At 55.8% G+C, this 21,474-nt stretch overlaps 2 protein-coding genes across 3 annotated transcripts in view; one reads left to right on the forward strand and one right to left on the reverse strand.

Annotated features, from left to right (window-relative positions):
• Window positions 1-1,858: 1,858 nt before the first annotated feature.
• Window positions 1,859-16,288, reverse strand: ALG14 (ALG14 UDP-N-acetylglucosaminyltransferase subunit). Its single transcript, XM_081120314.1, has 4 exons — window positions 16,012-16,288; window positions 14,600-14,751; window positions 8,033-8,164; window positions 1,859-2,807 (listed from the first exon to the last, which is right to left on the reverse strand). Exons 1-4 carry the CDS (start codon window positions 16,145-16,147, stop codon window positions 2,577-2,579), a joined length of 651 nt encoding a protein of 216 aa, XP_080976440.1. The 5' UTR covers window positions 16,148-16,288; the 3' UTR covers window positions 1,859-2,576.
• Window positions 16,289-16,929: 641 nt separating this feature from the next.
• LOC308548598 (TLC domain-containing protein 4-like) overlaps window positions 16,930-21,474 on the forward strand; it is a 46,405-nt gene continuing 41,860 nt past the window's right edge. For both annotated transcript variants that reach the window (XM_081120312.1, XM_081120305.1), the window contains exons 1-2: window positions 16,930-17,146; window positions 20,041-20,233. Coding sequence is in view for 1 of the 2 variants with exons in the window: in XM_081120305.1 (XP_080976431.1) it covers window positions 20,219-20,233 (15 nt within the window). In the remaining variant the exon portion in view is untranslated. The remainder of the gene's footprint in view (window positions 17,147-20,040; window positions 20,234-21,474) is intronic.

A 21,474-nucleotide genomic window follows, 5' to 3' on the forward strand; every position in this document is an offset into this window, starting at 1 on the left:
GGTGGGACGGAGAGGCGATGCTGGGGACCACTGAAGGCGGCAGCCTGGGGGCCCCACGGGGCGCCCCTCTCCTCGGGGCCTGGCCTCACCTCCCGTGCGGAGCCCCCGGCCCCTCGCTCTCCATCCCCGCGCCGCGGGGTTCAGGCCTCTGTGCACATCCCAGCCCTGCCGCTTCCCTGCTGTGAAACCTCGGGTCAGTCACCTAATCTCCGGTGCCTCCGTTCCTCAGAAACTGAGCTGGTAAGACGGGGGTGCTGAAGAGCTGGCCTAGGCTGTGGCCACGGGACTCCGAGCTGCGGGGAAGGAGGGTCCCCTTTCACACTCAGGGTGATGCTCTGGGGGTGAAAGGTGCTTAACACCTGCTCTCAAACTCCCTCTGCTGGGCTGCTCAGAGGCAAGGGCAGTGATGAACCTGAGGAACCAGAGGGAGGGCAGGTGGGCCCCCCAGGTAGCCTGTGCCGGGAAGGCCCACAGCGCGCTCAGGTGGCTCTGGTGAGGGACGCTGACCCATCCCCTCCTGCCAGGACCTCCTCCATGCAGCCTGAAGCCACACGGCTGTCCTCTGGTCGTCACTGTCACAGCTCCCCTCAGCCCAGGCCACGGCTTCCTGGGATGACGCCCGGGCATCCTGTTGGGAGCAGGGAGGACTCTCCAAGCTGGCCGGCCGCCCGGCTGGAGGACAGCTGAGCTGCAGATAAGAACCTCGGGGGAAGTGGGGGTGGGCAGGATGTTCGGTTTCCCTGAGTTTTCCATGAACAGCCTCTTCCAGTAAAGGCTGTGTCCCCGGCGTTTCAGGAGGAGCTGGGAAGGACCAGTGAGCTCTGATGGCCTTCGGGTTGAGACCTGAGCACCACCTTTCTCAATGCCACCGACACCCGCAGCATGGAAACCGTGGCCCCTCTGCTAGAGGGACACCAGGGATGCAAATCAGCCCTAACAGCAGCTGGTTGCGAAGGCGTGAGGACGCGAGCCCCTCCGGGCTCTGCGTGTGCGTGTGAGCTGCAGCCGGAACCCCAGGGGTTTCCAAGCTTCATGACAACACACGATGCTCTCCCACGTCCCAGCTAACCACTGCCTCAGCGAAGCTCTGCAGAACATCTGGGCTGTGTATTTCTGGAAAAATCGGTGTCTTTTCCACAGCTCTCTTCCTGAGCATCATGGGCTCTGGTCCGATGGGAGACTCTGCCACAGGGCTGCCCTGGGGGCCGGGAGCTGCCCGGAGCAGACCGGCAGCCACTGAATGGACCTGCTCAGTTTCACTACTGACCATCTACCCGGTGCCACTTGGACCAAAGAATAGAGTGGAGCCCCCAAGGATGGACGCGATGCGCGTACGAGGCCCCTGAGAAGCCGCCTTCCCTCCAGAAAAGCAGTCATTTCACGTCCGTGTCTGCTCTAGACCCCAGGCCTTGTCGGTGGAGTCAGAGCTGAGATCTGAGGAGTCGAGCCGAGGCAGGAGGAGCTGCCTCTTGCCCGCCCCTGGCCTCGGAGCCCAGAGGCTCCGAGCGCCTCCTGCCTCGCGTTTCCGCAGCCAGACGCCCAGGAGAACGTCCTGCTGACTTCACTCGGACGGGAGGTTCCCCAGGACTAAGAAGGTTCCCCAGCCTGAGCATTTTAATTCTACGTCCTGTTGGTGGTCACGGCTCTTTTCACTAAAAGTCAACCTCATCACTAATTTCTTACCATTTCCTTACTAGGTTTACGTCTTATAAAAAAAAGATTTAAGAGGAAAAAATGAAAACCTCAACAACAAGAGGTCTTCTCATTGTTAGAGGAGCAGAGCTCAGAGGGACAGGACTGGACGGGAGTTTCCTGAGCCTTCGAACCTCCAAAGGGCAGAGACGACCATGGCCTGGCTCTGTGACATTGTGAGTTTACTAAAATGCCCTTTGAAAATGTTTGAGGGTTTGGATTCCCGGTAAACAGAACCATGTTTTATTACTATGGCAATGGTCCCCTTCTAATTTATTCTAGCAACTAAAGGAGAGAGTTCAAAAGATCTTCGGGGTTGAGGCCAAATCCCCACAAAGCAAAACTGAAGAACAAAAGGAGACCGGGGTCTGTGCCCAGGTTCTGGAGCCTGTGGAAGGAAACTGACAGGAAGCGAGCTTCACAGACCCGCGTCCTCTGGCCGGCCGGGCTCCCCGGGGACCTCGGCTTCCGTGCAGGAAACAAAGCCGCGGGAGCCGAGCGAAGACGGAGAAACGCCTTCCTTTCTCTTTTCTTCTCTCGACGCAGAATACTGGTTAAAAAAAAGCTGTAGAAGAGGAACTTTTACATACAGGCTCTCTACTTAGTTCTACAGAAAGTATGACTAAAGCAAGTGAGAAGGTAACCTGCAGGCGGTGACAGACTTTAGAGGAGAAATCCGGTGCCTGGCAGAGGTGCAAGCACTTAACGGGTTATTAACGTTTGTTTTTAGAGAAACCTTAAACCTGCGCTGGTTACACGTGTTTACGCTGACGACCAGCAACTCTCAGGCCCCTCAGGAGGGTTTACAGTAAACACGCAGCTTCCTCCCCATGTGTAATAAATACTGCGGACGTCAGAGCTGCACAGAAGTGAGCCCGCCCTCGTCACACGATCCGCCCCAGGTACACGGACTTGGGGTACTTCTGCTTCAGGGTCGGCCACTGCACCACAAAGTAATCGCAGAAACGGTGCAGGATCTTCCCAGACAGCGACAGGTGCTCCACCCGGCAGATGCTCTCCACGTAGACGATAGTCACTCGCTTTATCCCCAGGACCCCCAGGAGGAGAGCGGACGCACAGACAGGAACGCAGGTCCCTGGCCCGTTACACAGCACCTTGAAAACAGAACGGTGAAGGGCGAATTGAGAGAGAACACTATTCTAAACGAGGCGTTTGCATGAAAAACAGTCCCATCTCTGAAGGGATTTTCCCCTCAGTCTTGAACGATTCCTTGTGAAGATGCAATATGTAGCCAACCGTGTGCCTTGGTGCCTGGTGGGGCCGGGTTGTGGGCTCTCCCCCCACCAGGCCTGGCCGGGGGAGGTCACTCCACTGCCCTGTGCTAAGGGGCATCAGCACAGTGCCTGCTGCTCAGCCAGCACTCACGGGACAGCTGTGTTGCTCTTCTCTACGGCTTTCACCCTTTTCATGGCCTAGTAATATTCCATCATGTATTTGTACCACAGCTTGTTCATTCAGTCGTCTACCAACGTACACCTGGGTTGCTTCCATGCTTGGCTACTGTAAATAATGCTGCACCGAACGTGGGGGTGCATATATCTTTTCAAATTAGTGTGTTTGTTTTCTTCAGATAAATACCCAGAGGTGGAATCACTGGGTCATAAGGCAGTTCTATTTTTAATTAAAAAAAAAAGTTTTTAGTGATTTTAGCCAGAGGAAGGGAGGCGAAAGAGAACACAGGTGCTATCAGGTCAACACTTTATGGTTTGTTACCAAGAGCTCCGACTGGTCTGGGGAAAACAGAGACTTTGAGAAGGACAAGCATGGATTTCCTCAGGCAGGGTGGGAGCCCTGGACCGTGAGCTGGGGAGCAGATGGAGTGCCCTCTGGGTGAACCTATGGGGACCAGGAGGGACAGGGAGTGGGGAGGTGGCAGGGGAGGGAAACTCAGATTTGGGGCTTTGAGGATGTGGCCACACTGGCTGGGCAGACACCTGCTTAGAGAAAATATTTAGCTCAAGAGAACAAACCTGTCTTCACAGACTGTCAGCTGCAAACATTTAAAAAACTCCCGTCAAAGGTTTGTGCGAATGGTTTCAGCAAGAGTGGGGCTGGAGGACCGAGAGCCAGCAGCATCTTGCTAATGAGGGGGACCTGCTGCCCTTTGTGAGCTCACAGCTGGTCCCACTGCAGGTCCGTCCTTGGGGCAGAGTCCAGAGCACGGAGTTCTGACGTCACCGACATGAAACTCAGAGGCTGGTGCTCACATTCTGGGGAGACACGGCAGGCGCGTTCTCTCTGTAACACCGAGGTCTCGGCAGCAGGGAGCTCCTGCTGTCTTGAGAGGGGGTGACACCAGCCCTGTTCCCCATCGGAACCCCTCCCTCTAAAGGGCGCTGCAGGCCTCACTGCCTCCTTAGCAAACTGTGGTGGCCGTGAGGCCCCCTGAGCAGGTGTGTAGCTGTTTGCTCACTGGTCTTAGAGAACATCAGAGTTTGCCCTGCTGACGCCGGGGGGCGGGCCGCGTGGAAGGGGTCACGCTGGCTTCCCTCCCGCAAGGAGCCGTCCCTGTGGGAGCGGGAGCGGGAGCGGGAGCGGGAGCGGGAGCGGGAGCGGGAGCGGGACCCCGCATCTCGCGTTCCCTGTGGAGGAGGGATCCTCCTGCAGCTGATTTAGCTCCACTTACGTCCAACACCAGACAGAACTCCATGACCAGGAGGCTTTGTGCTGCGAAAAAAACGAGAATCACAGCAGGAGGCCAGGGGAGACAGGGATCCCCAAAACGCAAACTCCCGAAGAGGAAACACTGGCCTACAAAGGCACAGTCCCCCCAACAACGCGTGGGCGGAAACCGAGAAATTCAAGACGGTGAAGACGGCGTCTCGTCCCCAGAGGCTGTTAGAAAACACGAAGTTGTAATTTTTTCTTTTTTAAAATAAAGAGCCCAGGTGGCCCCACAGCACTCGGGCTGTAAAGTGGAGCAGCTGCCGGCGGACGTTTGGCAGCGGATTCAGGTGGAGGCCGCACAGCGTGCGCAAGTCCATCTCAGCGCAGACGAGGCGCCGCGTCCTGCTCCAGGTGAGTGAGAAACGCCCGTCTGTCCCTTTCGGCTGCTCTGACACGTAGGAACGCGCTCAGCCTCTCAGCCAAATTCCCGGGGCGAGCTCGGCGGTGAAAGGTTATCGGAGGAGGGTTATGCAACGTGTTTTTCCCCTTTCCCCCGCCTCACGGCGCTCAGCGGCCACCCCTGAGCTCGGATACCCCGACTCCTTCCCACCCCACCTGACCTGTCGCCTTCAGCACTCGGACTCCCGGAGCCCCAGCCCTTCCCCAGGTGCCAGGGGCAGGGGGCAGCCTCGGGGGCTCGGCCGGTTCCGAGCTCCCACACTCTCCCGCTGCGGGCCTGCGAACCGTAGGGGCGCCGGCCTGGGCCACAGCCCGCCCCACCCTCAACTGTCTCCTGCGTTCCTGCGGGCTCCCTTCTTTTCTTTTTGCCCTCAGACCAAAGGGAGGCTTGAAAAATGCTAAACAGACGTCACTATTGGTTTTCAGAGGCTGTAAAAATAGAGCCAAAGCGACTCACAGGACACTTTAGACCAGGCGCTGAAGCCTCGGAGTCGGGGCTGCCTGGAAGGCTGTGCCTTTGAACCTCAGATCCTCAAGGCCGCCCTCCCACCTCCCTCCTCTGCCTCAGCCCCGCCTGCCCACAGGGCCAGGTCCCTCCGAGGTCACTGCCTCTGACCACACACCAGGCCTCCCCGAACGCCACCTTGTTCACCAGGCTCCCTCGTCCTGTGCTGGGCTCACACCGAGCTCCGCACCCCACTCCACCTCAGGAAACAGGCCAGCGGTCACTGGGGAGGAAGGGGCCCCCGTGCCCGGCTGGCCTGGCGACAACTCCAGGCATGAGGTGGGCGGAAAGAGAGACAGAGTGAGGGGGCGGAGGCACGCGGCCTTCCGCAGGAGGAAGCCTGCAATGGATGCCAAGTGGGAGAGCAGCAGCTTAGAAAGCAGAGAAAGACCACTTTCAGGCTCTGGAGAAAACCAAAAATAATCCAAAGCAACCTCTCACTGATAAAATGGCCTAATTTCCACTCAGATTTTGCTCTGAGGTCTTAAAAAACATCCAGCAGAAGCCACACTGTTTAAGTGCGTCGTTTCTGGACGGAGCAGCTCTGGCTGTCACCCTGCCAGTGAGTCAGGGCACTGACAGGCACCTTGGCTCACAGCCGGGAAGCAGCCTGTCGGCCCCAAGAAGCCAGATACGTGGAGGTTCCACAGAGCCACGTCTCCCGGCCGACTGACCATGGCTGGACTTGCTAAATGCATGTTCCATTCGGGCTGCTGGACAGAAGGCAAGTGTGTGCGTGTGCTGTATGTGGGGGTGTGGTGTGGGTGTGAGTGGGTGAATGAGTGTGGGGGGGTGTGGGTGTGAGTGTGCAGAGGGGCCCACGCTGGGTGAAAGCAACACCAGCGTGATCGGTGTGCATGGGGGCCGAGGACTGGTCCACACAGGAGCAGGGACTGAGCAGGTGCAAATGAGTGGCTCCCAAGGTCAGTCTGTTCACCCTGGAAAACGGGGCAGCAGACAGTGTGGTCCGATGGCTCCATATGTGACTCAGCTGAGCATCTATTCTCACAGGCATCTGGGGCCAGCTGACCTTTCCTTTGTCCGGCTAAGTTTCCTCTGAACATGTCGCAAAGGTTTTTGGTCACCAAAAACTAAAATACCAGATGAAGGTCATTACAGGGAATCCGACCAGCGGCAGTGAGGGGAAGACAAGGTTCCGCCCGGGCTCCAGCTTATCAGGGAGAAGTTAATGGGCTCTCGTTAATGTTCCAAACACGTGTCAACAGGCCAATTAAAACCTGATAAACTACAAAAACTGTGGTGACTGGGGCCACCCAGTTTGTGGCCCAATTAAAAAAAAAAATCAGTCTCCCAGTCACAGACAATGGCCCACTGTCCACGTCACCCGGCTGCCCCGTGAACTTAGACATTTCAGAGCTCACACTGGGCAGGAAACGTGGAAAGGGTGGCCGGGTGGAATAATTGGCTCCTTTCATATGGCGAAGGAGTGCTCAGAGGATGACCCATCGAAACTTGTCCCCAGCCTCAGGCAGACAGGTGGAAATGCTCCCTTTCTCCCAGTCCGTTACCCACATAGAATCTGAAATGCATGTTTTACTTGATGGAAATTCAACGTAGGTTCCATTTTCGGGCGCAGAGCTCTCTGCCTGGGCATTTCATTTAACATCGGCCAGGTGGGAGCGAAGCCAGGAACACACCCGGCTGACTTGGGAGCCCTTCCAGCTTTTGGGCTCTTCCTACCCCAGAGAGGAGCCCCGGTTCGGGGTGTGGGCGTCTTTGTTCCGTGGTGACTCACACCACCCTGTTCATTCACTTATTTTTAAGTCATCCTGCAAATATGTGCGAGGCACTTTTCTAGGAAGGGGCGTGGGAACCAGAATCAAGGCCTGGCTCTCGAGAGCGCGCAGCGCTTTCCCCAACACTGTGGGCCTGGTCCTCGAGTCCACCATCAGCAGCCTTCAGAGGAAACCTGCTCCACTTCTCCCCGAACCCAGCTATTCTCTGGGCAGCTCACTTTCCAGAAAGTGCTTCTGGTCCCCATACTTTTTTTTAAAAAAAAATATGTTTTTATTGATTTCAGACAAAGGAAGGGAGAGGGGGGGAGAGAAACATCAATGATGAGAGTCATTGATCAGCTGCCTCCTGCACGCCCCCGACTGGGGGTCGAGCCCGCAACCCGGGCATGTGCCCTGACCAGGAATCAAACCCCGCTTGCCTGGGTCCTAGGTTGATGCTCAACAGCTGAGCCACATTGGCCGGGCTCCCCTTATCTTTTTAAACTCAAGAATAGTCTTAGGAACTCACGATTTCTAGTCACAGACGCCGGGCAAAGCCATGTTTCCTGAAACACCTGACGTCTGAAATATCAGAATCACCTAAAAAGCATTCGATGACCTCGACCAAGACGACGGCCCTTTCCGATTGTTGTTAAGGGTTCGATGCAGGTTCCATGACAAGCTTTTCATCTAACAATTGGCTTGACTGAGACAAGCATGACTTTTAACAGACAGTCAACCAACAGACTGACACACTTTTTCCTCAAAGCAGCACAGTGTATTTGGACAAGAATTAGCTTTCTCCTCGCCGAGCGTGTGATGGGGGCTCAGGAACTGCAGGTGGGTGGGGTGCAGATGGTTAGAGACATGGCTCGTCAGCACCACGGGGCACGGGGAAGGGCACGTGTGGGGTCCACGCAAATGTACCGGGTGGTCAGTGGCGGCGGCTAGTGGGGGTCGAGGGCCAGGTCGGGCACTGCGCTAATGGCTATTGAGGGCATGGTGTACGTACCAGATCTGGCTTCAGGCGGTAGGTCAGGGGGAAGGAGAGGCAGGCTGAGTGGAGGGTGGTGAGCACGGTGGACAGCCAGGACTGCTGGACCTCGCGGCTCCTGGGGATGCGGTGGATGTAGTGTCCGGGAGACTGGAGGGAGAGAGCACGGACCCGTCAGCTGGCCGCGGGCACCAGGGTTACACAGTTAGCGTCTGCAGGCAGCGCTTTCTTCATTAGTCTTCATTTTCATCCCCACTGCTTTTAGATTAGGTAAAAAAGCCCTTTTCTTGCTTTATGCAACACACATCATTGGGTTATGGCAGAAAAGTTCCTAAATATGATTAAAAAGATTAAAGTCAGTTCTGACAATAAGTTGGGGGGAGTTTTCTATACAATATGTTTTGGGCAAAGAGCATAACATACTGACATAGGATGAGCTCTTACAAACCAACATGTAAGACACGTGACCTGGCTTCACAATGAGTAAAGCCGGTGGACAGACAAGTAGAAACAAGGCAACAGTTGGTCACTGCACGTGTGACAGATGGTGACCCAAACACGCAGGAGGCAACGAGGCTCCGTCGGCCTGCTGCCTGGCAAGGCCGGGCGCCCAGCGTGGTGGGGCTGGGAGACAGACGCTTCCGTCCCGCACACTGCTAGGCTCCTGGGGAGGGGTCTGGAATGTCAGCATTTTCAGTGTGTCTACTTTTGACCTAGCAATTCTGCCTCCAGACGTCTACCCCGACTCACTCGCAGGTACCCACTGGGCATTGTTTGTGTCTAGCAGGGAACAGGGGCAGTAACAAGTGACACAGACATCGGAACGTGTGCGAGACGGGCCACTGTCAGTGCTGAAGTGAACACCCCAATGTGTGTTAAATGCACACGCGCCTGTGCACATGCACGCACACAGACTAGTATTTGCGTGGAGAAATGGGGACCTGGATGCCACACATTGTAGGGGTCGTATCAGGGTATTTTCATTTTCCAGGCCATTTGTGTCTGTGTCTGTATCTATATTTATACCTGTACATCTCTCTCTCTGTATATATCTGTATCTATCTACCTGTATCTGTATCTATCTGTGTATCTGAAATCTGCAGCACATGCTATTAGTTTCGCAGTCAGAGACACCAACGTTTCCTCCTGGCATCTGAGTTCCTGGGGTTCATTATCTCTGCTGAATGACAGGTTACCTGACCCTCGGCAGCTCGGGACCACTGGTGTTTTTGGCTCTCAGTTCCTGGGGTGGGAACGGGAGTCACTCAGCTGGGTGTTCTTTCCTGTGAAACTGGAGAAGGTGCTGGCCGGGGCAGGGAGCCGAGTCCAAGGTGGCCAGCGCACGGCTGGGACACAGTGCTGGGCTTTGGCAGAGCCCCTCACTCTGCCCACAGGCCCTTCCACAGGGCGCCTGAGTGCTCTCCTTATACAGCAGCTGGTCCCCCAGATGCCAGGGATCCGAGCGAGGGCGAGACCTCAAGGTCACTCTGTCATCTCCACAAAGGCCTGCTGGTTAACAGGTCAGCCTGTTCCACACAGAAGGGACACACGGGCTGAGGAGCCGGAGAAGAACTGGGGCTTCGTGGGGCCGACACCACACAGGCGAAGTCTGGGATAAAGGATGTCGAATTTAATGTGCTCCCCTCCCCCCATGGCCTTAGGAACCATCTGCTCCTTGAGAAAACAGAAACCTCTCCTGAACTAGTGAGGATACACACTCTGGCCCTGAGTTTCCGGCGTTTAGAAAGCGGCGTGGGGTTGTGTCTGGAGGCTTTTGCTGTGGTGGGGGAGGGTGTGCACACCTTACACATGCGGCCGCCCCACTCCCCACGGGACAATGACAGATCCCTCCTCTTACGTTACCCCAGCACAGGAGGGGCCTGGGCTCGGCCTGGACCCTCTACTTTCTTTACTAATTAATCCCTTATCAAGTCACTGCTGCTTCTCCTTCCAGGAGGGGGGACAGAGGTGGGAGGTGCTGAACCAGAAAGTAAACTGAACGGTTCCCAGACCACAGAGCATACAGGCGGCAGGAATGGAGAGGGGAGCCTGGGCCCCTCAGCTTGGCTGTGCTCAACACAGGAGTTGGTGCCGGGGTCTTTGATGCCCCATGTCATCTGGAAGATACACTTTTCCCTTTCTGGGGGAAACCAGAATAAAAACACAGAGCCTTAGAAATAGACCTTTCTGCTGAACCTTAGACCCTGAGGCCCTCTGGTGAGTTCTGCTGAGTTCTGCTGTTTCCCCTACCTGGCAGCCAACAGGTGACATCCTGGTCAGTGAGCGCAGAGTGTGTCCTGCAGTGGGAACACCCAGCAGCACGACCCAGTCTCGTTCCACAACGGCAGGAACAGAATGGGAAAGGGAGACTCTCTCATACTCTCTCTACCATATAGTTAGTGAAACACCCTTTCTATCTACCATTTGTCTGTCTGTCCATCCATCCGTCCATCCTGGTCAAGCTTCCTGACTGAAACGGGGCAGGACGTGGCCTACAGTACTCTGCGCGCCTGCAGAGCCTCCCAGGGTTCCACGCACACACTTGACTGACACAAAGCTAAACGAGTAGTGGCAGGATAGACAAGAAAGGCAGAATGCTCGAGAATAAAAAAATAAAGTGGAGAAGTGAATTTCTTTTCAGGCTTCTACTTTCTCTGAAATGAAGTGAAAACGCTGAGTTAACCACTAATAGAATATGACAGCTCGTAACTGTCAAAGAACCTTCCAGAATGACATCACTGCTGGAAACCACAGGCGTATCTGGCTTTAGGTCTGCGACAAACTAAATAGAGGGTTCTGGTGACGAGACGGAAATAATCCCTCGGAGGACTCCCGATGGCGTCATAAACCACAACAGAGCAGCGTGGTCTATGAGGTCGCTCGCTCTGTCCCCACAGGCAGACATGCACAATACGCCACTTATTTACCGCGTGCCATGCTGCTTGCAGAGCCCTGGAAACAAGACAAAACTAAAATGGCAAGGTTTAATTCAAAAGTGGTTTCTCTCATCACTGCTGCTTATAATGCAAAGTATAGCACATACCAAAAGGATGTTGGATGGTTCAGGAAGTCGTTGTGAAATTAGGACGACCAGCGCTTACCGCACCAGGTCCTCCCACTACGTGGCAGCTTGTAGGGGGAGCTGCGGGTGCCAGACTGGGTCCCCGGCACCTGGGGAGGCTGCTCTCCGGACCTGAGTCTGTCTCGCTGTGAAGACAAGTCTCAGGCTCAGGAAAAGAAAACACTCGTTTGTTCTTGGAATGATTATGGGCCTCTGGTCCAGGAGCCTACAGTCCTTCACAGTGGATGTCGGGGGTCCTTCCTGGCCCTCATTCCCCTTCGTCTGCCCACAGTCACCAGTTCCTTGGGGTGAGTCACTCTTCTCAGTCTCAGGTGGCTGTGCTGGGATTTCAAGCCCCCCCTCCCCCAAGAGTAGGCCCGGTGGCTTAAATAGCACAGATGACCTTCAGCCCGGCCACAGCGACTGGCTAATAGACCATCAGGTAAGAGGGATTTGCTGGGCACCCAGGAAGAGAAGCTTCGGTCTCTCGCGTGCCCACAGAGACGGTCTTCCTCTTTCCACCGCCTGGTGCGGCAGAATGGAGCCAGGGTGAGGGTGCAGGTTTGCAGGACTCAGCTGTTGTCAGAATCCTATAGAGGATCAACTGGCCCAGGGCAATGGCTAAACACCAGAGGCTGGAAGGAGGGCAGCGTTTCCAACTCCATCCACTCAGAATCTCACCCAGAGGAAGTCTAACCTCACCGCCCGCCCTGGAGACCGGAGGGTGGGCAGTTCAGATTCCGGAGGAGTCTCAGGCAGTAGCCACCTACGGCTCTAGAACCAGCGCCCGTCTACCTGACCCACTGCTCCAAAACAATCGATGACTCGCTGAAATGCCGCATCGGGACCTGTACCTGCAACGGGTTACAGGTTTTCTCACCCAGATATTCACTCACTAGGACGAGCTTCCAAATTACAGGGCTTTTCGTTTTGTTTTGTTTTTACCTTGACGTGTAAGTGGACACAGTTAAGGTTCATTATAAAGAGGGAAAGTGCCTGCAGGGTTGGTCACACTCCAGAAACGCACTTAGCTGAAGGGTGGGTGCAGAACGTGACTCGGACGGAGGCGAGCCCCGGCTGCGACCACATCCTGTGCGAACTCGTTTCTTTCAGGATGGCTCGGGAGTTAGGAGGGGCACCCAGGCTTCCGGGCGCAGGTGCCAGGGAGTTAGGAGGGGCACCCACACTTCTGGGCTGCAGGTGCCAGGGAGTTAGGAGGGGCACTCACACTTCTGGGCTGCAGGTGCCAGGGAGTTAGGAGGTGCCCACGCCTCGGGGCCCAGGTGCCTGCCCGAGGCCGCCCGCCGCCGCGTGGGGCCGGCGCCCCCTGGTGGACGGCGGCGGGTGCGCGGAGCGGGGCGGGTCCGCTCAGTCGGGTCCCCAAGCTCTGGGCGCCTTAGAAACACCTACTTCGCATCAGTAGGTTAGCACCTCCCCTGCGGCTTTTCTCTTCTCAGCTTTGTTTCTTAAAAAAAACAAAAAAAACTTCCATCGCTCTCTAATTGTCGTCTTAGAAAACGGGCACAGACCCAACGGAGGCCGGGCGCTCTCCACGCGCGGGGCGACCCCGACTGTCCCCTCCCCAGGCCCTCTGCGCTGCAGACACGGGCGGCCCCGGCTCCGGAGGCTGATGGGGCCGGTCTGGTAACTCGGCCGCTTCTCCCCCTTCCCGTCGCGGTTCTCTCCGGAGCGCCCCCCGCCCCTGCGCCCCGGGGCCGTCCGCACGGGCCGGGAACCTCCCCGCTTCCCCACCGCGGGCCCGGGAACCTCCCCGCTTCCCCGCCGGGCCCGGGAACCTCCCTCCTTCCCCGCCCGGGCCCGGGAACCTCCGCGCTTCCCCGCCCGGGCCCGGGAACCTCCGCGCTTCCCCGCCCGGGCCCGGGCCGCGGCGCCGGCTGCGCACTGCCCCCTGGCGGCGGCGCTGGGGCCGAGACGGAGCCGCGGGCTGCGGGATGAAGCGGGGAGCGCGGGGCTCCAGGCCAGTGATGGGACCCCGCCCTCACGGCCGCTCCTACCAGAGGCGCCCAAGTTCTGCCGGGCTCTTTCCTTCACCCCCACGTCCTATCTATCGGGAAATTGTATTAACTCTACTTTCAAAAATTAGCCAGAATCCAACTACTGCCCCATTCCTGTCCCTACTGGTGCAGCTGCACCCGCTTTCGCTGGGGTTGCTTCCACAGCCTCACGCCCGTCTCCCGGCTTCACCCTTGACCCCCAGCCTGCTTGCAACAGGGCCACCCAGAGGTCTGTTTGGAAGGGCAGGTAGACCAGTCACTCCCCGAGCACACCTTCCCCTTCCCACAGCTCCCTACGCTCCTCGGCGGCCTCCCAGGCCCACGGGCCCTGCCTGCCGCCTGGAACTCACTCCCTGCCGCCTGGAACTCACTCCCTGCCGCCTGGAACTCACTCGCGTGCTCCCCGCGTTTCCTCCACACCAGGAATCCAATCAACAGTCAGCAGAATGCGCTCCTGGGAATGGGTTTACCTGCCCTTTAAGGTCAGTGGGTCATTTCATTTGGGCTTTTGTTGTTTTTTTAACTCTTTTTTTCTAATCAAAGTAACACCCACACTTACTGTAGGAATTTTGGAAAGTTATGAAAATTCTGCAGAATAAGTATAAGTATAAAACCGTTCACTGTGGCACAGCCAAGGGGAAATGGTGCGTCAGTATGACCGGCCGCCACGCAGGTACTGCAGGTACAGGGCACACCTGCAGCGTCTCACATGGGGAGCTATCACGGTACAGAGTTAAATGAAAAACGCTGATTTGTGAACTGGCCATCCTGCCCCTCCCCTGTCTATGTGCACAGATTTCATGATGTTTTGTTCTAAGTCCACGTGTGACAGAGAGTGGGGTTGGGGTGGTGACAGGAAATCCCACCTTTTTAGTTTGGTTTCTTTTGTTTTTTTTCTTGAACTGGGAAGAAGGGAATCCCTCTCTGCCAGGAACAGGAAGAAAATGAAGAGGGAGGGACAGCCTTGGAGGCGAGGTGGGGGATGGAAGACGTGACACAAACCCAGGGCTGGGGTCTGAAGCCCTGCAGGTTCGAGGGAGAGGGTGACAGCTGATACTTCGGTGACAAACACACTGCCCTGTCATGGAGAGTCAGAGCGCATGGGGCTCCAGTCATTTCCTCTTCTGGTTTCTAACTACACCCAGTCCCCAGGTGATCTCACCCGCTTCCTTATTTTAAGTCCCATCGCATAAACACGTATGACTCCAAAATTCATATCCCAGCCCAGCCTCCCCTCCTGAACTTCACTCATGGACCCAATGTCTTGCTGGGATCTCCACAGATGTCCTGCCTGGAGTCCTCCTGCTCCCTCCTGTGAACTTGCTCACGGACATCGAGGGCAACTCCCCTTTCTGGCAGCTCAGGCCAAAAGTCTGCAGGTCATCCTCCGCGCCTCACCTCTCTCACACACCCTCATCTTAACTGAGGTGCACCATGCGATTGTTTCCAGAGAAAATTAAACTCAATACACAACTTGAAACTTTCATAGAAATGGAAACAATTCCTTACCATGCTACCCGGGTCTCTATCAGCTCGACTGAGTTCGAAAGCATTTATCTTCCGGGCACTGATTTCATCGGTGTCCGCGATGACGTAGTGTCTAGGAGAGTAAGCACTGGACAGGTGCTCCAGCAGCCTCAGCAGCTCAGTGGTGTGCCCACCTGGAAAGACAAGGGGAAGGCCTTAGACGTTAGACATCTACTTGACTACATTATACTGATGTTATATTCGAGGTATTTCTCCAAAGCAGAAGGAACCATGGGAAACAGTAATCGGTGCCCTTGTGTGAATACGACTTTTATGTGGGGAGGAGGAGAACAAATGTATAAAAATAAAACCAGCACTAGCAGGTGCTGAGGAAGGGACAGAGAAGGGTCAGACACGGCTCCCGTTACCAAGAAGCCCAGGGGAGAGGGGGCAAGACACACACAGACAGAGAGCGATGCCGGCCGGCGAGAAAAGTAAAAATGACTATGAGAAACCAAAGCCATGGAGTCAGGGGAGATCCCTGGTGAAGGTGGAGAAGACTCAGAGGTGAAGCTAATAGGAGCAGGGAGGCCCCTGGGTGGGGTGGGATTTTAAGGACTTGAGATGGCAAGATCTAAGGCGTGTGTTCACGGGGTGGTGGGTGAGGGTGCAGCAGGGTCAGGAGAGTAGGTGGAAAACGGGGAGCCGGCCAGGCAGGTGCGGCTCAGTTCGCTGAGCGTCGTCCTGTGACCAGAAGTCGCGGGTTCGATTCCTGATCAGGGCACATGCCCGGGTTGCAGGTTCGGTCCCCGGAGAGGCAACCGATCCGTGTTTCTCTCTCTAAGCATCGTTCCACCTGCGTGCAGCCTCCGCGCTCCTACGTGCGCAGTGTGACCTGTGTCCCCTGCAGCTGCCACTCAACCCTGACGCCTGCGGGGCTGGGGACCCCGTTTGCACGTGTCCCCTGGCAGGACAGCCCGCGGCTCCTACTGGGGCAGAAAGTCCTCAGCGCGGCTGCCCGACGGTGCTACGTAACTGTTTCATCCTCGCGGACTTTGTATATTTATAAACACGACGAGTCGCCTCGCCGCCTCTATCGTGATTCCCAAGCTGAATACAAACGCCTGGATCAATCACGCGAACCAGCCCTTCAGTATCCAGGGAAATTGCAGGTCAGCATCAAAAGGCTTCTGCGTCCTGTCTGTTTACAGATCATTTATTGGAAAACTATACGCTGCAGAGGAGCTTTATTACCGACGAGGGCAATACACTCCTACGTTATTCAAGTCGAGGCCCGGAAGCGCCAGCCCACCCGCAAGGTGCCTGGCTGGGGGCTGGTTCCGGCGACGCAGGGAAACTACAACTCCCAGCATGCAACGTGCACAGAGCGCTAAGGAGATCAAAGGACGGCGTCGCAGTGCACTCTGGGGGTTGTAGTCCCGCCCCATACTTACCGGACCCGGCCACCGCCATGAGGCTGAGAGACTCCCGGGGTACAACGACCCGTGAGTGAAGCACGAGCCACAGCCGCAGGGCCAGGACCACGGCCACCGCGCCTGCCGCCGCCGCCAGGAGAAGGAGGCACCCCATTCAGAGGAACTACGCATGCGTGCTGGCCTCTGGCCAGTCCTGAAGAGCGGTCAAAGTTCAGGAACTACGGGCGCTGAGGAGACTCAAACGCGGCGAGTCCAATGTCGTGCTGGGCGGGTCGAGGGCCAGAGGCGGAAGTCCGGCCTCTGAGGACTTCGGAGTCTGCGCGGAGGCCGCGGAGCGGAAGCTCATATCCGGAAGTTAAGCGCTGGCGACGTTGGATTTCCGCCCGGGAGAGGTCAGGGCACCTGCGTGCCCTGGAGGCCCGGGAACTCCCCAGTAGCAAGGCGTCCCAGCTACACCAGCCCCGCCAATTCCACGCGAGGCCCGGGGGCATTCCACGCCTATGTTGTCTTTTCTTTTTAAAACACAAAGGGACGTGTTTCTGTCGCACATGCATTTACTTAAAGTGTTTGGCAGTGGAAGGCACTTTGGTACAAGGACTTCAGGGCTCTCATCCTTGTGCCCACTCAGCGCTAACAGGAGTCCCCAGGCGGGGCGCAGCACGAGGAGGGACTTCAGGCAGGTGACCCGCCCGCACACCCGGGAAACGACCTCGAACCCCGGAAACCAAGGCACGAGGCTTCCTTTTATAAAGCCCTGCCCCGGTTCCTGATTGGTCCGTCTTTATGCAAATGAGCAATTCAAATTTGCACAGTGTGGTTGGTCAAAATAGCACCGTCCTGATTGGTTGGAATCACAGGTCCTGATTGGGTGTTGTGGAGCTGCTCTGATTGGTCTGCTCAGTAAAGATGCACCTGAGGCTGTAGCTGTGCAGCTCTGATTGGCCGGGCGGGTCTCAGCCCATTGGTGGCCGGCCGACTCCAGCGCCGCCTTTATAAGGCCGGCGCGGGGCAGCGCGCGATGGAGGCGGCTGCGGTCTGCCCGCGTCCGTCCCCTCCGTGTGTGCTGTGCTTGCGAGGCCCCCGCAAACTGTGGCCGCTGGACTCTGGCGATGACTTTGGGCCCAGTGACCCTCCGAGGAGTCCTTCTTGGCAGGTATATTCCTTCTCAGGGCCCGCAGCCCAAATCTCGTCTTTCCCGCCACTCGTGCCTTTAACCCTCGTGGGCGATCTGGCAGCTCTCAGGCCGTGTGAGCGCGTGGCCCGCGACAGCGCCGGGTGCGCCCCATCCGCGAGGGCGGAGGCTCGGTGCTCAAGGTAGCGGGACGCCGACCGCGTCGCCCTGCAGTTCCCATCCGGTTAATCCTAACGCAAAGCCGCCCCGCCCCCACCCCACTTTTGCTTTTTTTGCCTCTGGTTAACCCACGTGGCAGCGACATGAAAACGCTGGGCTTGGAGAGGCCCTGCACCCGGGTGTGGTTTGCCCCGGCCCCCGCAGGCCGGCAGGTTGGACGGAGTGTGTTCTCCAGCGCGGCCGCGCTCAGTCGTCCATCACCGACGCCCAGCCTGCGTCCTCTCCGTAAGGCCACCAGGTAGATGTCATTCCCCCCGTTGCAGGCAAAGCAGTGGGTGCTCTAAAAGTGAAACACGTCTCCTAGGATTAGTTAGAGGCGAAGGAAGGTTGTAGTTGTGGGCTTTGGCGTCAGCGCCGCTCAGGTTTGGGTGCAGCCAGAGTCCCCTGGGCTCCCCGACACAGGGTTGGAAGCGCAGAGGTCGGGCCTCCCGCACAGTCTGAAGAACAGCTTAAGGCTGTTACACAGGGTGCAGTTTCCTCTCGTCTGCCCCTCCTGCCATTCCCAGCGGCGGCTTCAACTCCAGACTCGCTGCTCCCGTCATCCTTAAAGGGAGGTGTGAGTGGTCTCAGAAATTACGTCCAGACAAGGCCATCTCCAGAGCCAAAGGAGAGGTTCTCTTGCCACTGGCTCTTTTGAAGGGTGAGGAAGCCTTTTCCAGAAGCCCTCCGCAGACTTTCAGCCCTTCTGGCCGTATTAGCATCCTTCGTGAAGGAATGAGGCTTCGGGGCTGGCTGGGGTAGGGCAGAGGATGACATACAGCTCACCTGTTGCTGCAGGTCGTTTGATGGAGGGTGGGCCCTGGACAGAATGGGCATTCTCTTGGAGAGGAGGAAGGTGGAGGAGGGTGGAGGAGATGTGATTGTTGGGTAGGCAAATAGCAGTGTTTGGGTTGCCGTGGAGGCAGTGTCTGAGATGGCTTTGTAAACCAACACTGGCAATACGGATGCCAGGCCTATTAAAAGCTACTAGGCTCCAGGCCCCGGAAGACATCCTCACCTTTCCCATTGCCCCATCCCTTTATTGCCATCGTTACCTGTATGTAGGGAAAATGAGTTTGACCAGATTTGGCTTGCAGCCCGCATGGATGGGGGTGACCACACATTTAGAGGCTGCCAGTAAATGCAGAGAATCAAAGAGGGTGGAGTGTCAGGCGTTGTCTGCAGTTGTGGGTTGAGTTATTTTGGATTAAGGCTAGGGTCAGACTCTTTGGTGTTCCTGACAAGGAAGTTGAGGGCTGCAGGGAGGAGCCAGGTGGCAGGCAGGGACCGGAACAAAGCTGGGAACCCTGTACATGGCAAGAACTTCCAAGGAGCTGGAGATGTTGAAAGAAGGAGGAATGGTTTGGAGGCAGCGATAGGGATCAGGAGGCTGCAGCTCATGCAGGAACATGGGAGACATTCCAAAAGAAACCAAGGATACAGGGAAACTCACAGGTCACGGATCAGGAGGACCAGACGGTGCAGGGACAGGGTTTGAAGGGTGGTGAGGAAGGGGAGTTGGGTCAGATTGGGGGTTTACAAGTGACTGTAGAGCTAAGAGTCAGGATGACAGTGGGGGAGGCTCCTGGGGACTGAAGTAAACAGGGACCAGGCCAGGCTCTCAGTTCATTGCCGTTCAGTCTGACTCACACCTCTTGGGTCCTCACTGGGCCAGGCCCTGGGGTGCAGGGGCGAGGCAGCAACAGCTAACACCCGGCAGTGACTTAACAATGAGCCTGCCTATGGGAGCCGCATACTCCTAACAGGGCCTTCTGGAGAAAAGCACCCAACCCACACCTGCACGGGCTGCCTTGGAGTATGGGCTGCTGGGGGTCCTGGCAGCCGGGCCCCTTCCCACTAGAGTCCATCGGCCTTCAGTCTTCAGGAGGGCAATAAGAGTGTGGGTAAGGAAGACAGAAGCTTTTCTGCAAGAGCCAGGGAGCCCGCTGTGGTCAGCATTGTGCTCACCCATGACAGGTAGGGGCAGCTGGAGGGGAGATGACACGGTAGGGGCAGCTGGAGGGGAGTTTTTGGTCTCAGCCAGAGAGAGAGCTGTGGCCACCAGCACCACTGGCTGCATGCCTCCCATTGAAGGTCTTCTGCAAGGTTGGGTTGGGTGGGTGACAGGTCATCTTAGTTGTAACCAAGGCCTTTTCTTTCTCTGTCAAATATGCTAGTATATGTTTAGGTCGCAACGTTTTCCTGGATGAGTCACTTCCCGGAGCTGCTTGAACGCTAACCCTGCAGGCTGAGGCAGTTGTTAATGTGCTTCATCGGCATTTACTGTGTGCTTGCTATACGCCAGGCACTTAGAACATGAACTAAGTAATTTAGTTCTGACAGCAACACTGTGAGGCAGGCATTATGATGACCCACATTTTATAAATGAGGACATCAAGGGACAGGGAGATCATGTCATTTGCCCTGGGTCATGAGGCCAGGAAATGGGAGTCAGGATTCAACCAAATTCCCATTCGTACCTTCTACAGTGTGGTTGAAGGTATTACAGAGTATTTATACCAGCTGCCATGCTATATATGCAGAGAAAGCAAGACAGAAATGTAATACTCGCTGTGCCTGAACTTTTATTTATAAAACTAAAACTAAACATGAGGAAAGGGACACGTTCCGCCCACCAGTGAGGAGGCATCTGTGTACTTCAACTCCCTCTCACCACTCCCGTGAACCTGAGTGCTGTCATTACCCTCATTCTGTAGGTGAGGAAACTGAGGCTTTGCCACGCTAACCCCATGTTGCTGGCGCTCTGAGTGGACCTCCTGTGGATGCTGTGGCCATCTCGTGGGCTTCAGGGATCCCGGGATGTCACTCAGGGAAGAGGGTGCCCTTCGCAGAGAGCACGCTGAGAAGAAGGGATAAGAGGAACGGAGCTTACAGATGTGCTGCTCCAAGGTCAGTGTTGGTTCCTCTTGGAAGTTTTGTGTAAATAACACCAGACACACCTTACAGCAGTGGGTACAGAGCTGCAGGAACCTGGTTTCCTCTCAGCGTCTCCGTGACTTATTTAATATCCTGCTCATCTTTCAGCGACACTAGGCGCCCTCCACTCATGGTTAGTCCTTTCCCGACTTGTTACACGAGGGCTTGTTAACTCCCTACAGATGTTTTTGCTGGAAGTCTCACATGATGTAGCCACACTTAAAGAGTCCCTACTTCATCTCCGAACCCCAGTGGTGCCCTTGCTGATCATGACTGTTTTGAAGTAAGTTAAAAGATAACCGAAAAGAACCTGAGAAAGCCAATACTTTGTAATGCTTGATTTATATTTACTGAGGGAACTGAAATATCTGTGCTTTTAACTTAGAACTGTAAAATAATCTGAATCTGCTTTTCTGAAAAGATGCTATAAACTCAGCAAAACCTTTTGTGGTCAGTTTTCTCCAATTATGGTCTCTTTCCTGAATTCTTTAACCACTGACTCTCCCAGTGTCTCTACCCATAGCTTATAAAACTCCAGTCTCATCATTGAAAATAAAAGGAGATCAGTAAGACCTCCCTGGATCAGTCTGGCTCAGCATAAGGCCTTTAAACGCCCAGCCTGGCATAGCCTGGCCACAGCGAGATGCACTCCTCCCCTGAACCACACCTCCTGCCTTTGCCAGGGTGATTTTCCACTCCTGGCCTGTTCTTATGCCATTAGCTGTTTGAAGGAACACAGGCTTCTGGTGAGCACAGAGCAGAGTAATGTTTCAGAGGCTGAGAGCTGGGCATTCTGAACCTGTGGCCAGGTACATGGACGTCCCCGTGGCATACAGAGGAGGCATGGCTCTCCCAGCACTACAGAAGTCAGAGATTGAGTGACACAAGCCTTGCCCTAGGCTGACACTGTCCTGTGCATACTGCGTACCCCTACACTATACTAGCCCGAAGAGGGTCTAAGTGTCTGAGAGCTTGGCTGGATTCATGCTGAACAACTTGCCCCTACAAACACAGCCAGACTCTGTCTTCTGATTCTCCTCACATCACTATTTTTCCATCTTGATATTCTTCTTGGGTTTTTCTCATCTGATTCCCTTAAAATTAAAAAAACACCTTTTATTTATAAAAACATTCAGAAAAGTAGTAGAAATAATATAATGGACACTTGGGTACCCACTAGCTAGATTTTGCTTTTCTATTTTTTTGCGAGACTG

This window comes from Miniopterus schreibersii (genome assembly GCF_964146895.1).
Source record: "Miniopterus schreibersii genome assembly, chromosome: 19".
Classification (NCBI taxonomy): domain Eukaryota; kingdom Metazoa; phylum Chordata; class Mammalia; order Chiroptera; family Miniopteridae; genus Miniopterus; species Miniopterus schreibersii.

What these genes read in the sequence shown, in the direction of transcription:
- ALG14 (XM_081120314.1), bottom strand. Translation starts at nt 16,147, where the DNA reads ATGGGGTGCCTCCTTCTCCTGGCGGCGGCGGCAGGCGCGGTGGCCGTG. An exon ending in CATGGCGGTGGCCGGGTCCG is followed by an intron (nt 14,752 to 16,011) that starts GTAAGTATGGGG and finishes TTGTCTTTCCAG; the next exon opens with GTGGGCACACCACTGAGCTG. An exon ending in ATAGAGACCCGGGTAGCATG is followed by an intron (nt 8,165 to 14,599) that starts GTAAGGAATTGT and finishes CTCTCCCTCCAG; the next exon opens with TCTCCCGGACACTACATCCA.